Source organism: Lactuca saligna, chromosome 3 (genome assembly GCF_052625555.1).
Source record: "Lactuca saligna cultivar CGN05327 chromosome 3, ASM5262555v1, whole genome shotgun sequence".
NCBI classification, from domain to species: domain Eukaryota; kingdom Viridiplantae; phylum Streptophyta; class Magnoliopsida; order Asterales; family Asteraceae; genus Lactuca; species Lactuca saligna.
In genome coordinates this window covers 38,009,346-38,021,559 of record NC_136419.1, presented here as the reverse complement: position 1 = coordinate 38,021,559, position 12,214 = coordinate 38,009,346, and the positions used below count along the sequence as shown (strand labels likewise).

The 12,214-nt window shown below is 29.9% G+C and overlaps 1 protein-coding gene across 1 annotated transcript; it reads left to right on the top strand.

Moving 5' to 3' along the window:
• The first annotated feature begins 5,497 nt into the window (after nucleotides 1–5,497).
• Nucleotides 5,498–12,014, top strand: LOC145035552 (uncharacterized). Its single transcript, XM_078984078.1, has 3 exons — nucleotides 5,498–6,321; nucleotides 9,934–10,102; nucleotides 11,404–12,014. Exons 1-3 carry the CDS (start codon nucleotides 5,536–5,538, stop codon nucleotides 11,871–11,873), a joined length of 1,425 nt encoding a protein of 474 aa, XP_078840204.1. The 5' UTR covers nucleotides 5,498–5,535; the 3' UTR covers nucleotides 11,874–12,014.
• The last annotated feature ends 200 nt before the right edge of the window (nucleotides 12,015–12,214 follow it).

Sequence of the window (12,214 nt, the reverse complement as noted above, 5' to 3'; positions counted from 1 at the left end):
TCAGCAGAGCGACGGCATGACCGTTCACATCCTCGTGTTTTGGACTTATGGTTTCTGGGATACTCCGATATTAAACTATTTTGAAAACATTTTGTAATAATTAATGGCTTTTGGATGTTTGAAAAAGTTTTAAATTGGCTTGATTTTTATGGGTGTTACATGAACTCTCCAAGACCTTCAAGATGACAACTTTCTCAATTAGGGACTCAAATACCACTAAGGGTGGCAACCCTAAGCCTAGGAATCGGTTTTGAGCAATAAAGCTTAATTCTTGGGACCAAAAAGGTCCAAAAACTCAACATAAGAGATCTAAGTACTCATGGATCAAGTTCAAGACTTTATACGTTGAGAAGCTCGGAAATGAAGCAATAATCCCCGACCTACAACTTCTCCTTTGCACCACCACCTTTCTTTGCCTTTACTTCCTTGGAGACTGGATAAAAACACCAAAAATACTCTCAAGAGGCCTTTTGAGAACAAGAACACACCAAATATGGATTAGGGTTTCGTGGGAGATGCTTAAAGGTGAGTGGTAGGCTGGACTTAAGGGCATAATGTTCTTTATATAAAGATAAAACCCTAAATTTAGGGTTTTGGGGAATGCACACGTACACTACGCGTATTCTTCAGTACGTTGCATGTAGGTGCATGTCATGTGTGATCCATTCACATCAGTACGTTGTGCGTACCTGGGGTGCTACGTCTAGCGTACAACACCCCTTAAGCCCAGTTTGCAAGGATCCAATGGATCCAAGCCCCGTAAATATAAAATAATTAATCGAATATATAAATAATACCTTGGGGAATTATCGAGCGTTACAAAATTAAGTTGACTCGGTAGTTGTTTGATAGTGTGCTTTCTCGGTAAGATGTTTGCTTAATAATCTTACCCAATCAACTTTATAACATATGATGACTAGGAATAAAGACACTCCTGGCCTTGTATTCTTTCTTCCATCATTACAATTTTCCATCTTGACCTAAAAAAAGTGCCCACTCAAAAAACGCCACTTCACCATCAATAGATCCCTGTCATCTCACCTGTAGCTGCCATCTCACCGGTTGCTGCCATCTCGCCACCGTCTAGCCACCATCTCGCTGGCCAAAAAATGCTCGCCATCTTCGATTAGTTTCTTGCTTTCCCTATCATTCAACCACTACAATTCATCAAAAATAGTTAAAAATCCTCTCCTTTTATGTATTATCTATAAATTTAAAATCCGATTTGCTCAAAACCCCAACAAAACATTCCTCAAAATCTGAATCCAAAATCCAATTTTGACGATGTGCTTCTGTTATTCAATCTACTCTCAAGGGTACTATGATTGATCTAACTACTACTATGAAATTCACTCATTGCTTCGAAAGTATAGATGTATATGTATACAAGTATGTTCTTCAATTTTTTTGGTTATGAAACTTCATATAAACGATTGAGCTTGCTTTTTTCTGCTGCAAGGCATTGTTTTTTATTTTTTGTTGCTACTAGGCAGTGGCAGAACTGTTTGATGTAGACTTTATTTACCAATAGTTAATATTATTTACCATGTTTTTGCGCTTTTTGGTAAATTAAAGAAAAAAAGGTCTTGTCTTTGAAATACTTAACTAACTTGAGCTTGAGAAGGTGTACACATGTCATAATTAACATGCCTATTTCAATTCAGTTATAATTAGGAGTTTGTGGTTATATGGAATCAACATGAGTGTCTAGCATCATATCATTACCAATCTCATGCACTTTTATAATAGACATATCACAATTCCATAATCTCTATTCTTTTATTGGTACAAAATTATTTTATATTTAAAATTGTATTTGATCATGATAAAATTTATGATAAATTATTTTAAATATTAATTTTTCAGGATGTTGATTTGGAACGAGAGTGAGGACGTCAAAACTTTTCTTAATGCATGTATCCATGAACTAACCACTAATGATCGTGAAGGTTATGGACTTAAGGCAAGTTCCTGGAAGACAATACACGAAAAATTGATAAATGAACACGGTAATGAGGTTGATTAGAAGCAAATGAGAAACCACTTTGACTACTATAAATGAAAGTATATTGCTTGGGTGAAACTCAAAAACAAAACAAGCAATATATATGATCCTATAAAAAATAAATTTTAATTTGACCGATGAACAGTAGAAGGAAAATGGGAAGATAATATTTTTATAATAAATACTAGTATGATTATTTTTATAACATATACTAATATTTATAAAAGTTGTAAAAAGTTGAACAAGTTCATCTTGTCATTGAAAAATTAAATCCTTGTTCCCTGATCGTTGCACCTAACTATTTGAAGGGTCGACCTCAACCGACTTTCAAAGTTCGGGGCCATTTTCTACGCTCCCTCGTCCTGTAGAAGAGTTTAGTGCCCCCGATATTGATGATGATGTTTCAATGGAAACCTCAACACAATACGTAGGTTCAAGTGAAGAATTTTCAGGGCATTCAAAAAATGAGGAAGTTGGTGGAAACAAAAGAGTTTGAGGAAAAAAAAAAAGAGATGCAAGGGCATTAGAATTTGAAGAGAAGATTGTCAAGCTTGCAAGGTCGTTAGTGGAAAAAAATGAAAGAATTGAAAAAAAAGGTGAAATGAATAATGATGTTGATGGATGTATGGAGAAATTAAACAAAATGGAATGGGTAGAAGAATATGAAAGCACAAGACCACTCTTTTGCCATTTGGTGAAAGTGTCAATGTTAGGAAAGTTTGATTAAGACTTCCGCCTACTAGTTGTGAGTCGTTGGTGATGGTTGCGGGTAGGAAGTTTGGTTACCTTTGATGATTTTTATTAGTTTATTTATTTATTTATTTATTTTTATTTATTTATTATTATTATTTTTTTTTGCATGACTTTTGTGTAATTTTCATGACTTTCGGATGCTATGTTTGATGACTTTTTTGGATGTTACTTTGCATAATGTTTACTAGTTTTTTGTTACATGATATTGTTATTATATGTTATTGGATATTGAATATGACTTTTGTTATTTAATAGTTTTTTGTTATATGACTTTGGTGCATTTTTTTTTTACTTTAACATGTTATCTAATTGTTTGTAATAGGTTAAGTATGGTTTCTGATGGTGAAGTTATAGTTTTTCTTTTACTTGTGTCTAATTGGTTGAGGTTAAACCGGCGCAGGCTAATCAGAATTCACGGGTATACGTATACACAAGATCTGATGTACGAAGACCCTACACAATGTTACGATATGATTCTTCTTACACAAGAGGCATTTGCATTATTATGCAACCATTTTACCAAAAAAAAATGGTTGCAACCTAGTAGAATAATAAGCGTTGAAGAGAAGATGGCTATGTTCTTACATGTTATAAAACATAGTGAACATTTTTGCACGGTTAAGGGAAGATTTCATCACTACACACAAATGATTCATCAACGTTTTCACGAGGTCCTAACTGCAATGATGTGTTTTGCAAAAGAAATTTTAGTACCAACAACTACTAATACAACAAGACATGACTCGGAACAACATACACGGTTAAAAGAGTTTTTTTACGAAGCAATAGGTGCATTAGATGGAACTTTTGTACATGCAGTTGTACCCGTTGATCAGCAAACTCGTTATAGGGGAAAAGGAAAAGGAGAATGTTTTCAAAATGTAATAGGAATTTGTGATTTTGATATGATATTCACCTTTGTTTGGACTGGATGGGAGAGTATAGCATATGATTCAAGATTTTTAAAAGAAGTTGTATTCAATTCGACTTCTAGATTTCCATTTTCTCCATTAGGTTTGCAATCTTTATAAAACTTTTATTATATGTCTTCTTTATATAATATGTGTCACGCTCATTTGCAGATAAATATTACCATTGTGACACCGCATATACAAACACTCATGGGTTTATGGTTCCATACCTCAATACTAGGTATTGGTTAGTCGATTTTCGAAGATGCAGACTTGTAACTAGAGAAGAAAGGTTCAATTATGTTCATGCACAACATATAAATGTTATTGATCATGCTTATGGTGTGTTGAAGGCGAGATTCTCAATCTTAAAACAAATGGTTCCTTATCCTTTTAAAGTGCAAATAAACATAGTCATTGCTTGTGTTACGATCCATAATTTTATAAGGAAATACAATGTATAATATAACTTCTTTACAAATTTTGAGGAGAACACTATGGTTAGTCCTAACGTCCAATGTGAGGGAATTGATAGAGAAAACATACAAGGCATAGAATGGGATCCAGAAGCCATTCAATATATGCATGTTTTGCGTGATCACATCGCAAATCATCTATTTTCACCTAGTTTACTTTAAATTATTATGTTAATTTAAATTTCATTATGTTTTTATTTGGATATTAAATTATTTATGTTTAATTTGTATTTTGTATGGCAATTTTTATTAGGATTTTTAAATGATTTGTCTGTAATTTACATTTTGTATGACAATCTGTATGTTTTTATAACTATTCAGTAACTTCATCCATCACTATATAAAACAACAGGGTAAAATAGTTATTTTTTTCATCAGTCAAGACATCCACTCAGATGTACAATCAAACTACAGGATTTCTTACTCAGTCATGATTTCTTACGGATGTTTTCCGGTTAGCACTTTTCGACCAACAACTATCAATTAACGGTCCCTTACTTTTCTATCCAAAATCGATCGGTAAATAAGGCAATAAGACTATCTGCGTTGACACTAGCTATGACAAAAACAGGCAATAGCAACCAGGAAACAACGTATGATGACCCAGTTGCAGCGACCCATAGCGACCCATACCTATATTTTTTGAAGTGCCATGCCTGTATCTATGTGCATGTACATGCATCGTAATCTTTATGCAGGTATAATAATAAATATAATAGTAGTACTAATAAATATAAGAATAGTAATATTACTTTATTGCTATACGTCGGTCGTCAAATTGGTTACAGTTAGCCGCACTAAATTCCGTCACTAAGCGGTCTGTTATTAGTGACAGACTTTTGACAAAAAAGTCAGAGGGAAATGATTTCCCAAATAATCGTCGGGAATCACTCACTATACATTCTGATGGATTCCATAAAAAATGTCCAATTTTTGTAGCAGTGAGAAATCACGCTCAACTACAAAATAAACGCAACCTCTTATATGAAGAAATCTGTGGTCGCATTAAGTTAAAATATTTAAATAATTTCGGAAACCCAAATTGAAAATGTCACCTCCAGGACTCGACCTATCGTGAGATCATGATATTGTCGCCGTGGGATTCGTCGCTGCAAACCGAGTTATTGAAGCCTTTAAGTACACAGATTATTTCATTCTTTTGTTTTCCCAAATTGAACATCTACCATTAATGTATGCTAAAACTAACTAAGCAAACAGTGGACCATCTGGTCCACCTCTTATACAGATCTAGATAAGGAAGTAGTTAAAGATTGAGTTAATATCATTTAAGATTTAACCTAACTTCTGAGAGTTTGGTTCAGTATGGGTTCCTATAAGTAACATATCCAACCTTAGCTAAGTCGTTCACATTCACACACAAAAATTACAAATGGGTGATGCTCCAAGAAAGGTTGAGGCCCAAACAAGATTGTTAGGGGGAACAGAGCAAAACTGGTGCAAAGCAGTGGCTGGTGGGACAGGCATTACTGCATTGGCACTCCAAATTTCAAAGGAGCCAAATACTTCAGTGTTCAAGAAAGCCCTCCAAAAACTCCAAAATAACCACCCTATCCTCAATTCCATGCTACAGAAAACCACCTCCACTGGCTCAGCCACTTTCGTCGTCAACCCTTCTCTCCCTCACCTCCGTCTTAACATCATGAACCTGTCAAAAACGTCCGAACTCCTTCGGACCCTCATGAGCCGTGGGTCCAATTACACATCGCTGTCGCCTTTACATTTGATCCTGGAGCATGAACTCAACATCAATGAGTGGGCCGAAGATACTAGCCGTTTGACGTGCATGAAAGGGATGCGCTTATGGTTTGCTAACGTGTACACGTTGGCTGATCACAAGTGGGTGCTGGTTTTGAGGTTTCACGCGGGGATCTGTGATCGGACCACTGCGGTTTCGTTTCTTAAGGAGTTGAAGGACGCGATGGGGGATCAGAAGGAGGGAGGAGGGTGTAAAGATGAAGGTAATGTGGGAATAGAAGAACTTATTCCTATTGGAAAGGCTAAGAAGACACTTTGGGCTCATGGGAAAGACATGGTAGCGTACTCTGTCAACTCATTTAGGCTCACGAATTTAAAGTTTAAGGATGTGAAGTCACCCAGACGTTCGGAGGTGTTGAGATTGAAGATGAACACACAGGAAACTCATATGCTGTTGACTGTAAGTTAAACGTTATCAATATTAATATTACTTAATATCTTACGTTTTTTTCAATGGTTCTTTAGTGTTATATATATAATATAATGGCTGGCTACATGTTTTATGTCTTATTTTTTTCATTATTGAATATCAAAGATGCAATTCTGAGTCAAATGTTAGGTCAAAGGCCTAACTTCTGTCCCTCGTTCGCTTGCTATCTGCCATCAATAACATTTATGATCCTATGTCTATTTCATTAAAATTGCAACAACCATTTCTAATTAAGAACACAGTCATGAAGTGCTCTTAATCTATTTAATTAGAGCTCTTGTTTGTTTCTAAGAAGTAGACATCATAGGAGTATAAAGAGTAGTATAACTAACCATCTTTATAAGTTCTTTTAAAAAGCTATTTAGAAAGTTATTATAATATTACTATTAATATATGTTTGTTTCAGAAGTATATATGTATTGAATTGTAATTTATTTATCTGTAAACTCAAGCTTCAGTCTAAAATACTTGCACTGCCAACTTTACTACTGAGAAAATGTAGCAATTATTATTCTATTATTTAACTTTTTGAATTCAGTGTTTATTAATATTCATTTAAACAACAACCATTTATCTTTAGCAATCTATCTATCAAAATGGTTCTAGCTAGCTAGACATGAGTCATATTATAAACTTTTCACTTTCTAGACACAATAGAATATTTCAGCAGAAAACCGATTTCCCTATGGCTTATTATTTTAATTTTAGTTCCATGTCATCTACATTGTCATACTTTTCGCAAAAAAGTATGTATAATTATTTGGATTATTGGTTAACTAACAAAAAACAAAAAAGTTATAAATATTACACATTTTCAGGAAAAAAGAAATATATAAAAAGTTGCGTAATATAAAAGAAAAAAAAAACATGTTAATGGATGAATCGGTAACATATAAATAAAGATTAGATATCAAACCTATGTAAAGTTTGTGGTTAAGGTTGATAAATTGGTTGCTTTTGTGCTTTGTTTTTTTAGAGATCAATATCTTCCTATTAAATATTATTTATAATAAATATCAAAATCAAATGAGAAGACAAAGAAAAAAAAAATCAATATTGAATAGATGAAAATGATGTGAAAAGATAAAGGAAAAAAGCAATTTTATTTTCTTTTATTTTCCACTTCTTTTTCAAGTCCAATTATATAATTACTTCATTATTGATGCATGTCATTGTGTCAGTATTTGAAGTTACTTTTATGCATCGATAATTTATTGATAAATTACTTTTATAAAACTCTGGGTATCTGTGGGGTATGGTGGTGGTACTGCAGTCGGTATGCCTATGAGCGGCGGCAGTCTCGCATCGATTATTATTGTCGGCGGCAATTCTTACCGGCACACTTCTGCTGTTCAAATTCAAAGTTTCTTCCTTTTCATTCTACCATATTTTGCTTTTCATCATCCTATTCTAACTTCCAGCAAGAATGAATGTCAAAATAAATAAAGTACACCACTCAGTTTAAATACATGTTTTTTCATAATCACATATAAAACAATATAACTTTTAACATCATTTTAAAGTACCATACGTGTTTTATTATTCATGTACAGACATTTTTCGGTTTATATATATATATATATATATATATATATATATATATATATATATATATATATATATATATATATATATATATATAATAAGATATCATTTTATTTTATCTTTATATTATCTTCCTATGCATTTAATACATTTAATATTACGACATTTATTTTATTGAATAAAATTAATAAATTTTTATTATATTTGTCACCATCTAAAAATAATACAAACATAAATAAAAATAATAAATAGTACGATATTTAATTTCTTAAAAAACATTATTAATCATTGAGGTCAATATCTATAAGAATATATAAAAAAAAAAAAAAACATTTACTAAGTATTCACCGATGAATGTATAATGTTTTTCTTACTTATTTAATAATAAATAATGATAGTTATATGTACTAGTGAAATTAATTTTGCTTAGACACCTATCAAGAATGATATTTACGTAACAAAATAATGTTTTCTTCTTTGACTGATTTAAAAAGTTAGTATTTTATATTTAGACAGATTTGTTGCAACTCGACTTGTTCATCCATCAACAAGGAAGACTTATTTTTTTCATACTTCTGTCGATGAAGACATTGATCCGTATTAATGTGACTAAATAAAATATTACGTAGAAACAAAAAAATAATTAAAAAAAAATCATTTTAACTGCTACAAAAGAATGGAATAAAGTATTCTTTGTAAAATGCGATCCTTTCAACAAGGGATGGTTGTTTTCATTTCATTGTTTTTAAGTACCAGAATGATATTATAATTATAATTTTATTTTATTTATAGATTTACATAGTCTTCAATAATATAAACATTTAAAAAAAAATATACCAGTTAAATTAGTTTTTACAAAATAACTAAAAAGTATTTTATTATTAATTATATTCTAAGATTTCATGGTAATTTTTATTTGCTAACAATTAATTTATATAAAAGATGTATTGTTGAATTCTTTGGAAATAAATATAGCATATTAGACGAATTGACATATAATTATATGCAATTTTATTTAACTGTATAAATGTATTTAAATGAAGTTTATTGTAATAGAATATATTTTTTTATTCATTTAAAATTTAATTGTATTAAAATTTTCTATTTATTATTACCAGAAAACCTTTTTGAATGGTTCATCATATTCTTTACTATGGAATGTAGATACTATTCATTCAATTACCTCGTTTGTCATTTTATAAGGTTATATATTCTAGTTATTATTTTTTATATTTTTTTTGGTACCAAATGAAAACAATAAATAAAATAAGTATGTAAAAACATTATTTATATGTTATTACTGGGTTATAAGTTTTATACATATTATTTTATATCAATATTCTGCAATAATGTATTAATAATTATACGTTAAAATTCATTTTAGAACACTATTGGACCGTTATATATATATATATATATATATATATATATATATATATATATATATATATATATATATATATATATATATATATATATATATATATATATATATAAAAGTTTAACAAGGAACTATTTTAAACCATATAACCTATAAACCATTATATTTTCAAGTTCTATATTTTATTAATTATTGAAAAAAAAATTACCAAACATATAGAAATTCATATAATTTTTTTATCTTTTTATGTTGATATAAAATTTGATAACTTTTTTTTTACGTTTTTATTTATTCGTATTCATATTATGAATCTGAACTATATATCATTAATTTCGTATAAATTCACTGTATGAATTTACACTGATAGACAATGTAAATCTGCACAAATTTACAATGTGAAATAGATCATTTTTTTTTATCAAATTTGATATCAATGGATGGAGAATAAAAAGTTATGAATATGTATATTATTAATTTTTTTTATGAAAAATTTGCTTTGAAAGTTGAAAAAATATTGATTCTTTGATTCTAAGGTTTAAAATAGTTCATTATTGAACTCAACCCTATATATATATATATATATATATATATATATATATAATTAATTAATCTATTCATAATGTTATGCATTTTTAATGTATTGTCCATTTTACTAGGGATGCAAGCTAAGACGGATCAAATTGTGTGGAGCATTAGCAGCAGCATCTCTACTTGCAGCATACTCCGCGAAACGTCACGAAAACAACCAGCGGAAGAAGTATGGAGTGATCTTTCTAAACGACTGTCGCTCATTTTTACAACCATCTCTGTCTATCCATGAATTTGGTATGCTCATTTTCATTAACAAAACTATTGAAAGGTATCTGAATTTCATAGCATATCATAGAACATAGACGACGTTTAATAATGTTGTTATATATATATATATATATATATATATATATATATATATATATATATATATATATATATATATATATATATATATATATATATATATAAGGTTAAGTTCATTTGAGACCACCTATATTTTGTGAGACCGTGAGACGCATTTTTTATTTTTTTTATTTATTTATATTTTTTTAGTTAATTCATGTTCCGAAAATAATATTTAAAAAAAGAATTTTTTGATTTTTCCATTTATTTTGTATTTTAAAATTATTTTTAGAATATGTACAGTGTAATATTCTATTTAGAATATTTCACGTATTTTTTAAAAAAAAAAATTTTTTTTTTAATTTTTTTTAGTTAATTCAAGTTCCGAAAATAATATTTAAAAAAAGATTTTTTAGATTTTTCCATTTATTTTGCATTTTAAAATTATTTTTTAGAATATGTCAGTGTAATATTCTATTAGAATATTTCACTTATTTTAAAAAAAAAAACGGAATTTTTTATATTTTTTATTTATTTATTTTTTAGTTAATTCAAGTTCCGGAAATAATATTTAAATTTTTTTTTGGATTTTTCAATTTAGTTTGCATTTTAAATTTATTTTTAAATTTGATCTTACGGTTTCACAAAATTAGAATGCTCTCAAATAAACGTGAATATATATATATATATATATATATATATGAAAGATCAATTGAGATTAAAAAAAATAGACATATTGACATCCAACATCAACTATATATTTTCTCATTTACTATTCTTTTGGGAAGAACGTATATATGCATTTTGGGTATGAATTTTGCCCGTGGCGTATGAAATCTGTCAGTTTCTCAAGCCTTTATAATAAAAGCAGTCAATAAGTTTTACGATTTCGTTGCAAATATCTTTGTGACATGATGGTACAAACAAGATGTGTGACTCATCACAAACATGCACTTCAATAAATGAATCTACCTATATTACCATACACTGTACAAACACGGTATAGTCGTTTTCAGTGAACTGATATCAAATATTTGTAATAAATTATAAAGCAACTTTTATGAAATAAATCAATGCTCCAAGAGTGGACCAGTAGTTGGTTACTTATATTGAAATGGATATAATTGTCATGTGAAGAATTTTAATTTGAATAAACTAATTGACTAAAAAAAAAGGTTTTGACGTATTAATTATAATAGTATATATATTAATGAATTGATGGCTTACTATATATTACCCTATATTTTTAGGTTTTTACCACTCTGCCATCTCTACAAATCATGAAGTCAAAGGAGAAGAAACCTTATGGGACTTGGCAACTAAGATCTACAAGGCATTTGAAAACTCTAAGAAGAACAACAAACATTTCTCTGACATGACTGACTTGAACTTCCTCATGGCAAAAGCCATTGACAACCCTAGTTTAACACCTTCGTCTTCATTGAGAACTTCTTTGGTAACTGTGTTTGAAGATCCAGTCATCGAGGTATCTACTGATTATGAACGAGACCTTGGACTGGATGACTATATTGGGTGTGCCTCGGCTCATGGAATAGGCCCCTCTATTGCCATTTTTGATACCGTGCGAGATGGACAGTTGGATTGTGCTTGTGTTTACCCTGCACCATTACATTCAAGAGAACAGATGCAAGAACTGCTTGCTAATATGAAGATCAAGCTTCTTGAGGGCTTTAAAGTTGGGGAAAAGGTTGAGACTTAACTAGAGTCTCATTTTTACTAATACAATTTACTACCTATATTTTGTTAGAAAAGAAAATTTATGTTGGTGTGTCTATTTTCATGTACCAAATATTATGTATCTTAACATAATTATTCGAAGAAGCTACTTTTTCTCCTTTCGTGTTTCGGGTTCTTTTTTTTTTTTATAAGTTCTTTTGATTGGTGTGAATTTTGTATATCTTAGCCTAATGTTCAAGTATAAAATCGGGTCACACAACTTTTGTATTAAATTTTTTTATTGGAAAAGCGAAGAAATATTATTAAAGGGAAAAACCAATAACGAACATTAACGAGCACAAGACTTTTTTATTAGATAACCAA